Source organism: Rana temporaria, chromosome 6 (genome assembly GCF_905171775.1).
Source record: "Rana temporaria chromosome 6, aRanTem1.1, whole genome shotgun sequence".
Taxonomy (NCBI): Eukaryota; Metazoa; Chordata; class Amphibia; order Anura; family Ranidae; genus Rana; species Rana temporaria.
In genome coordinates, this window is record NC_053494.1 from 178,060,760 (window position 1) to 178,079,061 (window position 18,302).

At 42.0% G+C, this 18,302-nt stretch overlaps 1 protein-coding gene across 5 annotated transcripts in view; it reads right to left on the minus strand.

Moving 5' to 3' along the window:
- Positions 1 to 9,489: 9,489 nt before the first annotated feature.
- SLC4A10 (solute carrier family 4 member 10) overlaps positions 9,490 to 18,302 on the minus strand; it is a 309,484-nt gene continuing 300,671 nt past the window's right edge. For 4 of the 5 annotated variants that reach the window (XM_040357866.1, XM_040357870.1, XM_040357864.1 and 1 more), the window contains one exon: positions 9,490 to 11,484. In XM_040357866.1, coding sequence (XP_040213800.1) covers positions 11,418 to 11,484 — 67 coding nt within the window. In that variant the 3' untranslated portion in view covers positions 9,490 to 11,417. The remainder of the gene's footprint in view (positions 11,485 to 18,302) is intronic. The other variant, XM_040357867.1, reaches the window with a different exon arrangement.

Below are 18,302 nucleotides of genomic sequence, written 5' to 3' on the forward strand. Positions count from 1 at the left end.
CCATTGCCAATTACAGATTAGGGCCCCAGTTACAAGTGTGTGTGTTATCCCGCATGTTGATGCATTGTTTGATGGGTTCACTGACTTTTCTGTATCTGTGGCCACTTATTTTCTAGGGGTACTCAACAAGCATCCATGCACCAAAAAATGTACCTGATCCTTTTGTCATATATGTGCTATAGTCAAATGCATTGTTAGTGTGGGCGTACATGGGAGACCCATTAGAAATGTATAGGAACACACACAAAATGTTTTAATGTTTATTATATATGTATAAAGGCCTGAAAATCTGCTCTAAAAGCAACAACCAGGCTAATCTTGATGATGCGTGTAATACCAGTGTAACTTACCATGCAAAAAAATAAAAACAATTACATTTCATGCACATGGAGAGAACTGAGAAAATATTTCACGACAAAGCATAGAGAGCTGTTGTAAATATTTATTTTCCACATAACAGAAATGTCTATGCAAAAAGCACACAATACATACACATCTGTATCAAAGTACATCCAAAATGGTATGATCCTTGACAGGAAAAAAAAAAGATTAGAGGGGAGCCTAAGTGCAATAATTGTCATTTTGCCCCTTGCCCTTTGCTATGGTTTTATTTGGCTGGGATAAATTATGCATTTAAAGGTCACACATAAAATGAATAAGACACTCACTATAAACGTAAAAGTATCAAGTATTGCCTTTCCCAGCCTTGTGGCTTTTAATATATAATTTTGCAAGACAAGGCTAGTCTTTACCGTCCCTCCAATTTACAGAGAAAATTCTGATAATTTTTCTCTCCTTAATTTACTATTATGCTTACTTAGCCTAAATTGAAAAAAAACTAGAAATCTAAAAGCTAATAACTGAAGTGTGGTGAGGTGAGTATAATGTGTAAATAATTACTGGGTGCCCTCGTTCCACTATCCCACTGATTTAATTGGGTTCTCACCCCCTTCATTGCTCTACAGTAGTTAAAGGGGAACTAAACTGTATCTGAGCACCACAAACTAAAAAATGCAATTTAATTTATTTTTAATATTCAAAGCAAACCTCCATCCATGTCTCTATGCTTTATTTTGCTGATAAATCTATTTAAAAAAAAAAACCCTTCCATTTCTGGCTGTGGCCATCTTGAGTAAGGGCAGATGATTCATGCAACATTTACTTCCTGGAATCCATCTGTCCTTTAGTTTAGGCATGTTGAAAGAGGGGGTGCTTAGCTGAGAAACACCCCCACTTATAAAGTACCCTAGGATATATGACATCTCTAAGCCTGGAAACCAGGAAGTAACTGAAGAAATGTAAAAAAAATGCTTAAAACAAGTAAATATTATATACTTTTCTATCTGTTTACTAATGCTAGTTGCATAATGTATAAAAATAGTTGTTTGAGAGAGTAAAGTTACACTTTAAGTACATATAGGGTCATCAGGTGTTGCTTTGGCTGCCATAGAGGATTCCTTTGCCAGCACCTTTGCTTAATGCCCTCTGCAGCACTGTCATTTTGAACACTGTAGGACCCATTTACACCCCAACACATTGCACTTTATACATTGTCTTGTGTATTAGCAGTCCATTCATTTGGAATAGACTATGAATAGGATAGGCTGTGAAGGCGCCACAATTCATGGAAAAATAATACACAAAGCTTTTGCATTTGTGCATTATAGCGGAGGTTTGCTGCAACATATTTATTTATTTTTTCCAAACAAGTTTTATTGAACAAAAAGTTTTCATAAGTACAGAGTGAGCACATATTCATCCATGGTCAGACATCACTGCAACATACTTTATAAGTACACTGGGAGGGGGGGGCAAATACCAATAAATGTCAATACACTGCAACACATTAATGCTGTGTATAATTAATAAATATTATTATGTGTGTTAGGGTGTGAATGAATCTTTATGTCTAAGACTTGCACTGGGGCCTGTATGACCTGAACTATGCCACTCTGTAACCAGCCAGTTCTATGTTTCTCTGATAAAGTGTTCTGGATGCATCGGAATTACTGGTCAACTGGTTTTTAACCCCCCTTGACTCGTAATACTTAGAAATATTCCTGCTGAGTTAAAGACCCATGTGAAGTTTTGGCCAGGAAGGTCTGTAACCTAATACATTCCTTTTATTTGATACAGTGTAACAGATTCATGGTTATGGTCAAATATATTGGGGGGGGGCGAGTACCTGATTGTCCTTGTCTCTTAAGTTTTCTACAGACCTCAGTGGTAACAGCTTTGCCATTGAGTTCCCAGCTCCGCTTACCCTTCAGGAAGCAATCACATAATCCCTGTTATGCCGCATACACACAATCGGATTTCCGATGGAATAAAATCTGATGGAATTTTCCTTTGGAATTCCGATGAAGCTGACTTCCATCAGTCTTGCCTACACACTATCAGACTAAATTCCGACCGTCCAAAACGCGGTGACGTAAAACACTACGACGAGGCGAGAAAAATGAAGTTCAATGCTTCCAAGCATGCGTCGACTTGATTCTGAGCATGCGTGGATTTTTCTCCAGTGGAATTCCACACAGATGAGCAGAATTTCCCATCAAAATTTTTCCATCAGAAAAATGTAAAACATGTTATATTTTTTTACTCCGATGGAAAAAAGTCAGATGGGGCCCACACACGATTGGAATTTCCGATGGAAAAAATCCATCGGAAAAAAACGATCGTGTGTACACGGCATTAGACTTTCATTCATTTTGGATTATGTGAATTTATTAAGAATGAGATTCTTGAGAAATCAAGACAGATTTTGCTTTTGGAGTCCCTGAGAGATCTAAGATGACAACAGGTTCACCAGAATGTATTCATTAATGAATTAACCATTTTTGGTGGACTGACACTTTAAATCAGCAGAATGGTGGCACAGATGAGCATCATTTACACATTCTTCTTACCCAACTTACCTATCAGTTGCAGCAAAGTTACTCTTTAAATAATGAATATAAAAATGCATCTTTCCAATCAGTAAAGATCATGTACAGCTATGGGAAATACAGCTGGATAAATTAGACATCTGCGTGCAGAGGACATGGCTCAAACTGAAGAATTTACTACCATAAAAATACAGACAGGCAAAACTGTACACAAAATTATAACACAACAGGTGATAAATGTAATCATGACTACAGATAACACACATGGTCATTCCATTTCAGTTAAAAATTAAAAAAGTTTTAAAAACTCAGTTTGCTGGAGATGTTTAAAGTTAAATGCACTTTATTTCCTTATGGCCATACAAGTACATATAATAACACTGTCATGTACACATTGTGTATCTCAAAATGAAATATATTAATTTTGGCAAAATATTTCTCACTCATTGAGACTGGGAATGAACAAAGTTGAAGACAATATCAGCCCAAAGATGCTATTGAAGATGTGTTTAGTCAAGACAATAGTTGCATAATCAGATCTCGCAGGCCATGCCTTGTCTTAAACTTCACCCACCTACTAGGCACCCCTAGCCTCGCAAAAATGTTCATTGCAAGCAAAGATTGGATTCAGACCATTAAGGTGTATTACTGAACTTATGTTAGTATATTTGTCATGTGTTAACATTCATTGCGGTAAGGCATCCCATTAATTTTGACCCGCGCCTTATATTTTATTTCACATTATGGTGTGGTGGAAAGCTAAAACACAGGTTCGGTGCTATGCATTGTGTGGTGTCATTCAAAGCAAATGTTACTGCAATTACCAGCATTACTGTAACACAAGGTTTGAATCTGATCTAAAATTTACAATTCACAGGGCACTACAAAAAGTTGAATTAAAAGGTCAAGAAAATCTAATTTAAGTACTTTTTCTAGTTCAGCTTTATATGTTTGGTGAAAAGGTAAAGTACATTGCTGTTGTAGTAACTGTATGTAAAACACTGCCCACCTAAAGGTGAAAACTGCTATTGCATTTCATCTATTAGGATATATTAGTGCTCTATGAGAGCTATTATACACTGTCTGAATAGACAGGCTATCTGACATATTATTTAGTCAGCCAAAAAGAAACATATTCAAGGGTGGCACTTGGCTTAGTGGTTAGCACAACAATGTGGTCCTAAGTGTAAATCTTGCCAATGACGCTATCTGCATGGAGATGGCATGTTGTTTGTGTTAAGCCCTGTACACACGATTGGTTTGTTAGATGAAAACAGACTGATAGACTGTTTTCATCGGACAAACCGATCGTGTGTGGGCCCCATCGGTTTGTTTTCCATCTGTGAAAAAAAAATAGAGCATGTTTTACATTTTTCCTATGGATAAAAAAACAGATAGAAAAATCTGATTGTTTGTATGGAACTCCATCGGTCAAAAATCCATGCATGCTCAGAATCAAGTCGACGCATGCTTGGAAGCTTTGAACTTCATTTTTTTTCGGCTTGTCGTAGTGTTGTACGTCACTGCGTTTGGACACCATCGGATTTTTGACTGATGGTGTGTAGACAAGACTGATGAAAGTCAGCTCCATCTGATATCCGACGGAAAAAATCCATCGGATTAGATTCCATCAGATATCCGATTGTGTGTACGAGGCTTTAGGCTTCTTCCCACACTCCAAAGACATGCTAGTAGGCTACTGCCTAAATTAGTGAGGGTTGAGGAAAGACCTGGTGACCTACACAATAAAAGGTTTCAGCAAGAAAACTGTTGGATTTAATTGAAGTCATATATACATACATACAAGTCTAGTAATCCACAGTTTTTGATCTGAATCCATCTTTCCCTATATGCCTATAGTAAACTGTCAGCACTAGGTCATTGCTTTTCATCATACCTTATTAAATGCAATTGTTAGTCAGCCAGAGACATTTTAACAAATACAAGTCAGGAATCTTTTTGTTGCATAAAAAGCAGCTATATTACACAGAATGACCTATAACACATACGTCTTTATACTGCAACTGCAGTTCCCTTGTTTCTATCTTGACAGGTTAGAATATAACAGAAAATTCCTGGGAAATTAATAAAAACTACCTATGTAGAAAATCTCTAATGGAAGCTGCCATTCTCTGATAAGAATAGCAGCTTCCATTTTCTCTTTTTAATATATGTGTTTTGCTGCAAGACAGGTTCCCTTTAAGGTGTGTAATCCAATATATCTGGTGATAGAACCCAATAAAATTATTGTGAACTACTGGTACTAGTGGAGTAAATCAAAATACTTATCCATGAAATTCAATGACTGTGGCTCAAGTATTATATTTAAGCCTAATATAGAAGTCTGACTACATAAGAACCAAACATGAATTCATATAAAATAGTGACTAAATACCTGATAAAAAAATAAAATGGATGTTTTTTTAGAGCAGCAATATATTATTCTAGATAAAGGATATAATATTAGAGGAGTGGTTATCAGGTCAGCATGGTGGCTTAGGTCTACAGAAAGCAATCGAAGAATACTCCTCCACCCATACCTTTCTCAAGGGTGGAGCCAGACTGCAGGTTCATTGGCATATCAGATACAGTAAGGACCCATTTAGATCTATGCATGAGCAAAGAAGTGCATTTTTTCACCACGTTAGTCAGGTGCATTTTAATGTGTCAATGTACATTTCCATTGTGCACGACATGCATTTCTGACACATTTTCAATGTGTTTTTGGATTTCGAATTTGGAGTGGATAAGGTTAAGAGCCATTGGCCAAGGCTTATTAATACCTGTTGCCAACACATCAACATGAATGTTATATGTGTTTTAATGTGCTGTCGATTACTTCTATGGGCCTCCCAATGCACTAAAATTCAGGAAAAGAACAAACGTGTCATATTGCACTTCACCGCTCAGATGGGAACAGGCACTACTATAATTATGGGAAGGGTGGGCACATATGGTTAGCAACACATAGATCCTAAAGGATTAAAACACAGGGTTGTTGTTCTTATTTTTTTTAATTTATTTTACAAACAGGTGCCAAAAACTTGTATTCAACATGTTAAACTCTTGCAAATAATTCCACAAGTAAGAGTTCTCAAGATAACCTTTTGTGTATTTATTTATACAGAAGGCCAACTAACTAATCTATTTATAAAGAAGACAGACCAGAAGCATTGATGGTCCTTGTGTGACACAAAGCACTGCTACTGCTGGCCAGAATGGGAGAAAGATTTGGAGATGTTCATAAGCAAAAGTCACTACAACCAGAATTCTCTGAGTGTACTTCCTTGCACACCATTTTAGGCATCTAATTTCAATTGACCGTAATGCTTTTTGGCCAAGCTTCTGTCTCAAATAATTTTGATTGTAACTTATGCAAATGGAGGAGGGGCAATTGTACAGACAGTCCTACTATTGGCTTATCTAAAGGAAAAAACGATGGTCAGGCTTTCTAACCCATTCAACTACTTTGCTCCTGAGAGGCTGGGCAGAAGCTGTATTTTAATCATTAGACTGTGGCTAAATTAAGAGACCAAGAATTCAGAAGGGCCTGTTGAGACTCCATTGCTAGGTGGATTGTTTTACTTGTGATGGCTTCTAGGGACCCCTAGTATAGAAGAGGTCCCTGAAAGCCATCCTCTGAAAATCAACAAACATGCATTCTAAGGTCTATTGCTGTCTATTAAGAGAATTATCTTGTATAGTCGATGCGTTTCAATACTTATGGACAAGGGAAAACAAGGGATCCCTGACCTGTAGTTGAAACTATCCAGGTCATAGTAGAGAAAAACTTCTGCATGTGGCAATAATTGGTGTGGTGGGCATACTGAAAGGTTGGTGTTTCCAAAGGTCATGGTTTAAGGTGACACACCTCTTCAAATTTTTCAGCATCAGATTCCTTTGTGGTTCTTGGCATTCAGTTCGCATTTGTTTGCGCTATATACGTTTCTCACTCACTCAGCCACAAAACATCTAAGAGCCACAAAGGGGGTTGATGTTTGAAGACTTTGCTTTGTCAGATGCTGTAATTGCAGGTCTAATAGGGGAGCAGGTGACTGAATAATGCCCAGCAGTTGTCAGTGACTTCGGGTTTTTCTCTGATCAATGATTAAATGGAGAATTACCTCCTCTCAGGGCCACCAGCCATGCATATCTTTTATTACTGGTTTTGGGAAAATGTTGCCTGTCCCCCAGCCCAGTTCTGCCCTATTTATTGATGTTCTACATCGAACAGAATACTCATTAGATTCTGCATGCTCAATTTTTGGTGAATTTTGCATTTAGCAGAATTTCTTTCTGTACGACAACCTGCTTTAACAACACTTAAAAAATTTCTCCATGGTGACTAAAGGTACATAATGTTAGCAAAAGTTCTAAACTTGGCAAACTGACCCAGGCAGCAGGGCCCCTTCATGTCTTGCAGAATGTTAAATTATTTATTTCAATTTAAGAAACCAAAATAACATTTTGGTTTGCAGTAAGAAAGCACAACAGCCAAATTTAAAGTTGCACATATTAACAAGGTTTCTTCCTAGACGTAAGACTTTGGGGAAATACGATTATAATTAATTCAGAGCTCATAACATATTGTATACAATTAATGTCTTCCTCTCTGTCACGATGTTGCACTTGTTTTTGTCCAAACATGTGTCATTTGTATTTTTTTATTATTTGAAATAAAGCGCTACATAAGAAGTTGGCACTATATAAATAAAATAATCCAAATGATATTTTCCTCATTATAACACAATACTACTCGTCTATTACTTGTCTTCCTAAATTATCAGAGACTTAGAGATGACTGGTTAGCAATACTATCAAACAAGATCCATAGTTAACAGTGGGCTTCCTTTTGCTTGCTGGCTTATAGTAGTTGTAGCTTTGTTATTAAAAAAAGATATGGCAGGTAGGGACAGTGTCATAAGCTTGTGAGAATTAACTGCTAAACTGCCATACATGCTGTAGTCTGGTTGTCCTAAGACTCACTGACCAATTGGGTCTCAGGACCCACTTCCTGATTGGCTGGGAGGAGAAGCAGGAAGACATTAGCGAATATTAATTCGCTAATGCCACACAACTGGGTGGGCTCAGGGCACAGATGCTTCTACTGAGCAAGTTCTTCTGATCTGTCACAGCATACAAATTTATTTCCCGAAATACTCAACAACAAAACATTAACTGTAATCAAAACTATACATTATTTTCTAAATAAATAGGTTGCAAAGCTTAATATATTTTCTTTACATAACTAATATAACAATTACATTGCAATAGTTCCCCTTTAATAAATACATTTGGTGATACAATTTACATAGAGTCCTTCTACAGAGATGAGTGGTTTGGCAGGCTAGCTGGCCAAATATGACCACTTATTCCATGGGTGCTCAACCTGTGGCTCTCCAGCTGTTGCAGAACTTCAAGTCCCATCATGCCTCTGCCTTTGGGAGTCATGCTTGTAACAGTCAGTAGCTTGCAATGCCTCATGGGAATTGTAGTTCTGAAACAGCTGGAGAGCCACAGGTTGAGCACCCATGAGTCTTATTCAATCAAGTTGTGAGCAAGTCTGATGTTAGAAAAACATTTCCTTACTCAAAAAAAAATGTGTTATTCAGGTATGAAATTATAAGTATTTGTACCCGTGAGTCACTTTGGATTTTTTTTGTTTGGATTTAAAAATAAAATCACACATGTAATCACACTTGTATGCACATCTAAACACATAAGGAACCACAAAAATGGAAACAATGATCATTTAAATGTAAAACTAGAAAATGTTTAAAGTGGACCATTCTCTTTCTGAAGAACAGGATTAAAGGGTAACTCCACTTTTGCGGGGAAAAAACGCAAATAAAGACCTTTCCTTTTCAATCTGCAGCTCTGTAATTTTCTGAAAATGCAATGCAACATGGCTACCTGGAGGTGTTCTGTACACAGAATGTGTACAGAACACCTCCCAGAAACATAATTTCCTGCTTGTGTGATTGGCTCACCAATTTCCCCCCAAACTCTGCACTAAGATACAAGTCAGATTTCAGGCACCCACTGCAGCACAAATGTAATTTTTGGTGAGATTCTTCCAATAGGAAATCACTAGATGATCCTTGTTTTGCAACACTATAGTCTTCATTTCGAATCCCAACCAGAACATTATTATATGCATAGAGTTGGTTTATTCCCACACTCCAAAGACATGCTGGTACAGTAATTGGCTCCTGTGTAAATTGGTCCTAGTACGTGTGCATATGCATGAGAGATAGGAACCATGGAATGTAAGTTGCTTGAGGGTATGGCCTGATGAAAATGTACACTATGTAAAGTGCTGCATAAATTACTGATGCTATGTAAATGCCTTAAATTACAAAATTGACTGTAAATTACAATTTTTTTTTCATGTCAGTAAAACTGCAGAGCTTCCTCAGTACAAAATAATTGTTTTTGGGTGCTGAAACCCTACTGACATAAAGGCCATTCTCTCCAATCTCTTCCCTTTCCTGATACAATACAACTGGTACAAAGATATATGGAGAAGGAGAATAAAATCTTGTTTCTGCCCAGTGGAGGAAAGAACAATCCTCCATATATGTGTCAGATTGTGATAAGTGATTTTGAATCTGAACAGCGTTATTAAAAAACAAAGAATTATATTCATAGCCAGTTCAAAATGTACTTCAGAAAGAAAGAGGTCCGCTTTAAAGCCCAATGCTGCCTTACTAGAAATGCATCAACCAAATAATCCATGTTGTACAATTTTGTCAATGTATAATTTTGTATGTGGGTCTAGGCAGTAAAGTAACCAATTTCTCTAATGGCAAATATTTACATTTTATTTTTTGCCATAGTGGAACTGTAGTTAGGCACACTGAATTTGAATGTGATTTCCAAACAAGTGTTCTCTAGAAAGCTGTATGTAAGGTAGGTAGCTGGCAACAAAAAGAAATGTAACAGTTCTCGCAAGAGAAAAAGTCAGGTGGTCTAGATGGTAGCTTTATGGTCATTTTGCAGTATAAAATGTATCAGAATAATGTGATCCTTTAAAGAAAACCAGTGCTTTACCCATACAGGCCAATGGCCACTGCTGTTTATATAGTTTACAGCAAAAAATCTGTGGACACCTTACTATCATACCAAAACCTGGACATTAGTTGGACACACTTTGCAGCTAAAACAACCATCACTCTGCTAGGAAGTCTTTCCACAAGATTTTGGAGTGTGATTTGGGGAATTTGTACCTATCTTGCCAAAACAGCATTAGTACCAATTCTGGATGAGATCACAATCAGCATACCAGTTCATCCAAAAGGTTTTCAGAGGGGTTGAGGTCAAGGCTCTGTACAGGCCGCTCAAGTTCCTCCACACCAAACTCATCACACCATGTTTTTATAAACTTGGCTTTGTGAAGAGCAACATAGTTATGCTGGAACAGAAAAGAACAATTCTGGAAGTAAATAATTGTATAATAAAATCTTTGTACATTACTGCTGTAGCATTAAACATACCCTTCACTGGAAACACCTGAGCGCAAATATTTGCAGGGATGTTCACATATGTTTGGCAAAATAGTGCACTTGCCTTCTCTTTGCTTCCATTGGGGAACTGAGTGGCAGGAAAAGCCCTGTGAAAGCTTCAAGTCATGACATAGAGCTAAAACAGAGCCAGGGGCGCTTTTACCACCCCAACATGACAGCACTGGGTTCCTAAGTTGACCACGTACCACAACTGTTACATTAGAGAAAGTGGAGCAAGTCACAAGCTCTACATACCTTAAAGCACTGGGCATGTCACTTTCCTTGGTGAAGGGGAGCAAAGAGAAGGTTTAGGCCGGTATGGGGCCTGGTAACGGCAAAGTACAAGTTTACATTAAGCGCTTCAATGTGTCATCTACAGTGTAGACATTTTTTTAGGTAGAACCAATAAGCATGACACAAGATGGCTCTTCTTGTGGTTTTTATCTTGCCTCACCGCCCAGAGCTTTCCCTCCTAAACCTTCAAAAGATGAAGGTTTGCCCAAATTCCACTCCAGGGTCACTATATATATATAATCAAACTATTCTCAGATTTGCCAAGTATTGTCCCTTGCAGGGCCTAAAACATTTTAGAAAATCCTGTAAAATAAAGACTGTTGAAAGGTAGACCTCTACTGATTTCTGCTGCCAGGTACAGATGAATTGTGGGTAGGGTTTAACCTCAAACTCAGGGTTGCAGCTTACTGTTGTCAGGGATGGGAGCCACACTTTGACTACAGCAATGGTTTTGATATGGACTGTAAGGACAATGTACAGTATATGAACAAAACGAGGAACTGTGCAAATTAGTAGCTGTCTCGTGAAATAAAATTACAATAATAAAATTCTCCTCTGCTAGGAAGGCTTTTTCACGGCAAGTCCTTTGACAGTGAGCAAGCCAAAAAATATTGCACTGCTATGTATTGCACTGCTAGCGGATGTGATGATTTTGCAGTATAGGTAACCCAAGTGTGCCATAAGTATATATTCTTCTCATCTCCTTGTAAAAATAAACTGAGAAAGAGCTTCAGAGACATGTCTCCCTGTCGATACCTTTTCCTGAGGCAGCTTTATTCTCCATCTTGCTTTCAGAGCTGCAAAAAAACAACAAACAGAAGACATGAGCTGAACATGTTCGATAGAAAGTGACCCATCACCTACAGATACAAAACGTCGCCATTTTGTAATGAGACAAATAAAGTTTATTCTTATCATTGCTTTGTTTCCTCAAAACATGGCCACCAATGGTGTCTATAGGTGATTGGGTCTCATCTTACAGCTTAGACTGACACAGATGCTCTTCCAAGACTACAGTAATATATTTGCCATGCGATGTAACACAATTTGCAAACAATCAAAATGGATGCTAGAAGGGAAGAATTGTAAGCATATTGAGCAAAAATGAAATCTCTTTAAAACAGCTTTAGCAAGCATGCATGCATACAGATATATTAAATTGCATATTCAAGAAGCAAGCTGGATATAATCTGTAAATTCTTCCAAACTGAATTATCACAGAATAACACACAGCAATATTCTTAGTTGGAGGAATTAAAGTATATGTAAACCCTAACAATGAGCTTCCCTTAGTTGCTCCCTTTTGGTCCGTTAAGCATACCACTGAAAGTATTTTGTTATATCTCATAGGCCTAGTACACACAAGAGGATCGATCCGCGGAAACGGTCCGGGGGACCGTTTCCGCGGATAAATCCTCTGGCGGATTTTGATCTCATGGTTGTACTAACCATGAGATCAAAATCCCTGCGGAATTCCCTCCGCGGTGACGTGTCGCGCCGTCGCCGCGATGATGACGCAGCGACGTGCGCGACGCTGTCATATAAGGAATTCCACGCATGCGTCGAATCATTACGACGCATGCGAGGGATGGAATCGGACGGATTGATCCGCTGAGTCTGTACAGACCAGCGGATCAATCCGCTGGACTGGATTCCAGCAGGTAGATTTCTTAGCACGCTAAGAAATCTTGATCCGCTGGAAATCCATCCCCGGGGGAAAAAATCAGCGGAAAAATATCTGCTGGATCGTACACACCAGGGGATCTATCCGCTGAAACAGGTCCGCGGATAAATTTCAGCAGATCGATCCTCTCGTGTGTACGGGGCCTTTAGAGAAGTACATAAAATGTGCAATTATCTTACAAAAAATATTTTATGCTTTCTAACCAGTTTACATGAATCCCAGCTATGTCTGTGGACTAAAAAAACACCTCCCCCTCTTTATGGGGATAAGGGGAGGAGGTGTTCCGTAGTCCGGGGATAACAATGCTCAATCCAATCCTCAACAGCTACATTACACTGAGTTAACAAAAACAAATACAGCCACCGCATCTAAGGACTGGTAAACTGCAATATATTATATTTTTGTTCTAGGGTTTACATATGCTTTAAACAGTGTTACGAGATGTTTACATTGGTTTGGTTCATTAAGAATGTGGTTAGATGTAATACTTTAATTGGTTATGTAATAGAGAGAAAAGAAAATATTAAATTTTTAGTAGATGATCAACTAATACACTACACCCAACAAAACAAAAGCAATGCCCCAGTTTACCATGAGCTGATAATTAGAAATATTAAACTGCATGAAGCAGTAACTGGAATTTGTTCTGTGGAAATGTGACCATTTAAATTTACAAATAAAAAAAATCTCCAGTGTTTAATAAATCTGATAAATTTAAAAATAAAATGGAAAGGGAATTATTAGTACTTCTCAACATCTTAAATGTTTAAATTAGAGCAGCATTAGAATAAACTTCGCTGTACCTAACACCCATGTAAATCTATATATAAACATCATAGAAGACCCTTTGTGTAAGTCCCACTTAAGGTCATGCTCAGATTATATTGATTTCCATCATAATAGTACTTGGGTTGATTTACTAAAACTGTTTCTATACAACAAAACTATTTTTGCAAATGAAGTGGTTGCCACCATCTTTTCTATATAAATACTTTACAAAAACCTGTTATTGATTTACTAAAACTGGAGAATGTAAAATCGGGTTAAGCTGTGCATGGAGGCCAATCATCTTTTAACTTCAGCCTATTCAACTAAGCTTTGACAAAAAAAATGGAAGCTGATTGGTTTTTATGCAGAGCTGCACCAGATTTTCCACCCTCCAGTTTTGGCAAATCAACCCCACTGTCACAAGTTTAGAGGTCATTAAAGTGTAATTTAACCTTTACAGAAAGGTGGACTGTGGCAATCTCCTGTTCTAAGCCCCAGTATATCCGCGTCAGGAGTCCTTAAAAATCCCCTCGGCATCCACACATCTTTTCCATGGCTGACAGGTTGGGCCATCCATGTGATGGGGCTGACCAATTAGAATGCTCCGAAACGTCCCCCCTGACGGGGTACATTTTGGACATTCAGCTCAGAGGATTTCTAAACCCCGGACTCTTGACGTGGATTGCCACGGTCCAGGTCAGCTGGACCGGGGGGGACGGGGACAATGAGGGGGTCCTGTGTAAGTTTACCTTACAGATTTTTCTGTAAAGGTGAACTTATCCTTTAAATAAGTGCCTTTGCTGTGCAGCCTATAGATTTATGGACGGACACAGCAGCCTCTGACCTTAGGGTTATATCCGCTTCCTTCCAGGAGAGTTAGGCAGAAAAAAAAGCACTTTAAGTGTTAACAACACTTTCCTCAGTGCAGCTCCTCCCAAGGGGCGTGGCCCCCCGGGTATAACCCACACCCTGCTCTAACAGCCTCAGTTCGTAACAAGCAGTACAAACAAAGGAGGGGTGGGTGCTGTGTCCGTCCATGAACTCAGAGAAATGGATTTTACGGTGAGTACAAAAATCCTATTTTCTCTTCCGTTCATGGACGGACACAGCAGCCTTTGACCTTAGGGATGTCCCCAAGCAGTGTCAAAAATTCGAGGGGTGGGAAAAACAACACAGCAACCAAGCTTACACCCCAAACAAAACCGGAGTTACTCAACGGAGGAACTCCAACCTTAGACTGCCGCCTGCAACACCTTTCGGCCGAAGGAGGCATCAGAAGATGCACTCACGTCCACCTTGTAAAACTTTGAAAAGCGTGGAACGACGACCAGGTCGCTGCCCTACACACCTGTAACACAGAGGCTTGATGTCGGAAAGCCCAAGAGGCACCGATCGCCCTGGTCGAATGCGCCGTAACCTGAAAGGAAGGCGCCCGCCCCTTCAGGGCACAGGCCTGAAGCACAACCTGACGGATCTACCTAGAAATGGTGGCCGACGAGACCGCCAGACCCTTTTCAGGACCAGACACTGACACAAACAGTGAGTCCGACTTCCGGAACGGAGCCGTAGCAGATAAATACACACGAAGAGCCCAAACCACATCCAGGGAATGTAAAGTGGTCTCCTTCGGGTTCTTCGGCCGAGGACATAAGGATGGAAGAACAATGTCCACATTAATGTGAAAGGCCGAAACGACCTTTGGGAGAAAAGAAGGCTGCGGTCGCAGCACCACCTCATCCTCATGGATGACTAAGTAGGGAGCCTTGCAGGACAAGGTCGCCAGTTCAGACACCCGTCTGATCTATGTAAGAGCAACCAGAAAAAAACACCTTTTGTGACAGTGTCAACAAAGGGGTCTTCCGAATGTCCTCAAAGGGAGCACCTTGAAGCACCGAGAGGATCAAATCCAAGTCCCATGGGAGCAGTGGAGGGCGCACAGGAGGGGCCACATGTCGGACTCCCTGTACAAACGAGCTGGCAATGGTGGCTGAAAGTAAACAGCCAGAGCTGAAATCTGACTCATAACCGCACTCAAGGCGAGAGCCTGATCCACTCCCCGCTGTAAAAACAGCAGAATCCGGGACACCCCGTACATACGGGGGTGCCATTTCATCTGATCACACAGAGAGATACAGGCCTTCCACGTACGATGGTAAATCCTCTGTGAAGAAGACTACCGTGCACGCAGCATGGCAGAAACCACCGAGCCTGACAGGCCCCGGTCCCTCAATACCTGGCTCACAACAGCCACGTCGTTAAAGCCAGTGACTGTAAAACATGATGGAAGATCGGACCCTGCGACAGAAGATCTTCCAGGGGGCGTCTGCCACCAGACGCACCAGGTCCGCGTACCAGGAGCGGCGCGGCCAGTCTGGGGCGAACAGGATTGTTGAATCCCTTCAGCTTCCACTCTGTGCAGCAGACGAGGAAGAAGCTTCAGAGGAGGGTAGGCGTAAATTAGGCGATAGTGACCCCAAGGTGCCACCAACGCGTCTGACGCGTCCGCCCACAGGTCCCTTGACCTGGCCACGAACCGTTGCACCTTCCGATTGAGACGGGACGCTAGAAGGTCCACGTCTGGAGTGCCCCACTTCAGGCACAGACTCGGGTGAAGTGACCTGGGTCCAGTGCTTAGCGACTCAGGTAGTTGGCTTGCCAATTCTGAACACCCGGAATGTACACGGCTGATAGAGCCGGAACGGACTTTCGGCCCACCGAAGGATGTGCGCTACTTCCAGCGCTGCAGCCAAGCTTCGTGTGCCTCCCTAATGATTGACGCATGCCACGGCCGTGGCGTTGTCGGACTGGATCCTGACCTGACTGGTCGGCCCTGCAGATCCAGGGGCCACCCGGCAAGGCACAGCTTGATCGCTCGGAGCTCCAGAACATTGATTGGCAGGCGGGACTCTTCCTGAGTCCAGCGCCCCTGGGCTGACTGGGTGCCCCAAACGCCCCCCCAGCCGGAGAGGCTGGCATCTGTCATGACCACTGTCCATTGGCATGGCAGAAATGACTTCCCGGTCCGAAGCACCGGAGACGTCAGCCACCACACCAGGGAAGACTTGACCAGTTGACTCAACTTAAACTGGTAATCCAGAGAAGACAGGAGCTTGTCCCAACGTGACAGAATCTCCTTCTGTAGTCCCCTGTTGAGGAATTGGGCATAAGGAACTGCCTCGAAAGAGGCCACCATCAGACCCAGAACCCTCATGCAGAATCGAAGAGACGACCACTTCTGGGTCAACAACTGCTGCACCGCAAAATGCAGTGTCTGGAGTTTTTTGCGTTGGGAGAAAAACTCTCGCCTCTGCGGAATCCAGGACTAGTCCCAGGTATTCCAGACGCAGAGACGGAACCAACACTGACTTCTGGATATTCAGAACCCAGCCAAACTTTTGGAGAGTCTGACACGTGATAGACATGTCCTCTTCTAATTCTGAGCCTAAGGAAGCTTTCAGGAGAAGGTCGTCCAGGCATCCCACGATAGCGATTGGGGCGAGCACCTTGGTGAAAACCCGCGGTGCCGAGGCCAGGCCGAACGAGAGGGCCACAAATTGAAAGTGGTCCTCCCCGACCGCAAAGCACAGAAAACTGGTGTTTTGCGCAAAAGGGGAAATGCGGGTACGCGTCCATGATATCCAGGGACGCCAGGAAATCCCCCTGATGGAGCGCTGCTATTACTGAGCGTATCGACTCCATTAAATTATTGTGCTTTGACAAAGCAATTGAGGGCTTCGAGGTCCAGGACCGGACGGACCCCATCCTTCTAGGGAACTAGAAACAGATTGGAGTAAAAACCCCTGAAACCATTCCGGTGAAGGAACCGGCATAATCACTCCGCTGACCAGAAGATCCTGGACATCTCCTGACAGATCCTTCAGGCGATCCGGAAGAAACCGGGGGTTGGAGGAAAAAATCAGTCTGGTGGACAAGAGAGAAACTCAATCTTGTACCCCAAAGAAACAACTTCACAGACCCAATGGTCGGAAAGAAGAGGCCTCCACCAAACCGCGAATCCGTGGAGCCGGCCCCCCACCCGAGATGTGAGTGGGGGGCAAACCTTCATGAGGAAGCAGGCTTGTCCGCAGGCTCGTTGGGCTTGCGGTACCAGGGGCGCCTTAGTGATCCAGTGGACGTCTTAGCCCCCTGAAAATGTTTTCCTGCCGCACTTGGCGGGCGACAACAAAACCGCTTGGGGATAGTAAATGAGGGCCCTTGCCTATGGCTAGGCACCTTACCCTTCCCAGATTGCGGGAGCAGAGTGCTCACACCGCCCGTGGCATCCTTTATGAGGTCATTCAGGGACACCCCAAAAAGCCGTTCACCCTCACAGGGTAATTCCACTAAGGACTACTTAGAGGACTGGTCCGCAGACCAACCTTTAGTCATATAAGGTGGGGCAGTATCACCACGCAGGCGGAGGCCCTGGAGAGCAAGGGGAGCATATCCAGGGCCGACACACAGACAAATTGTAGACCTAGTACCAACTGGTCGGTCAGGTCCACTCAGGTCTCAGAAGCATTCTGCGCCTCTAGCTCCCGCACCAGGGACTTAGCCCATCCGGTAAATGTCTGCGACATCAAAGACCCGGTCTCACCACCGGCCCCACCGCTGTGAATATGGAGCGGGCCACAGCTCTCCTATCTGCGGGGTCCTTAAAAGCGGGAGCCCCTTCCACAGTGCCCAGAGGCGATTCAGTTCGCATGTGCTGCGCTTTACAAGTTTTTCACTCACTCACTCACTCACAGGTAATGTGGCAGCCTTGTTCCAAAACAAGCTTCCCAGCCTGGACACAGGGAGGCCCACTGACGAAGGAGACACCACTGTTATAGGAAATCCTCCTCAAAAAGGGGAACGGACCGCAAAGTATCTTGTACTGCAAAAACTTCCTGCGACCGATCCCATTCCCTGCATAACATTTCCAGACATGGAACACAAGGAAAACACTTATTGCGTTGCGGGGCGGCTTACTGAACCCAAAAGGGACTGACACCTCCGATGCCTCCGCCGAATCCTCAAGTGCTTGAGTAACCCGCACCGCAGAGTCAAGAGCCCCAACAAAAGCACAATCATGTGCTGACCCCGAAACAGGGTCACCCTCACAGTCCATGTGGGCTTTTGCCTGCAGCAACTGACAAAAACAGAACCAGAGCCGGAAGCCTC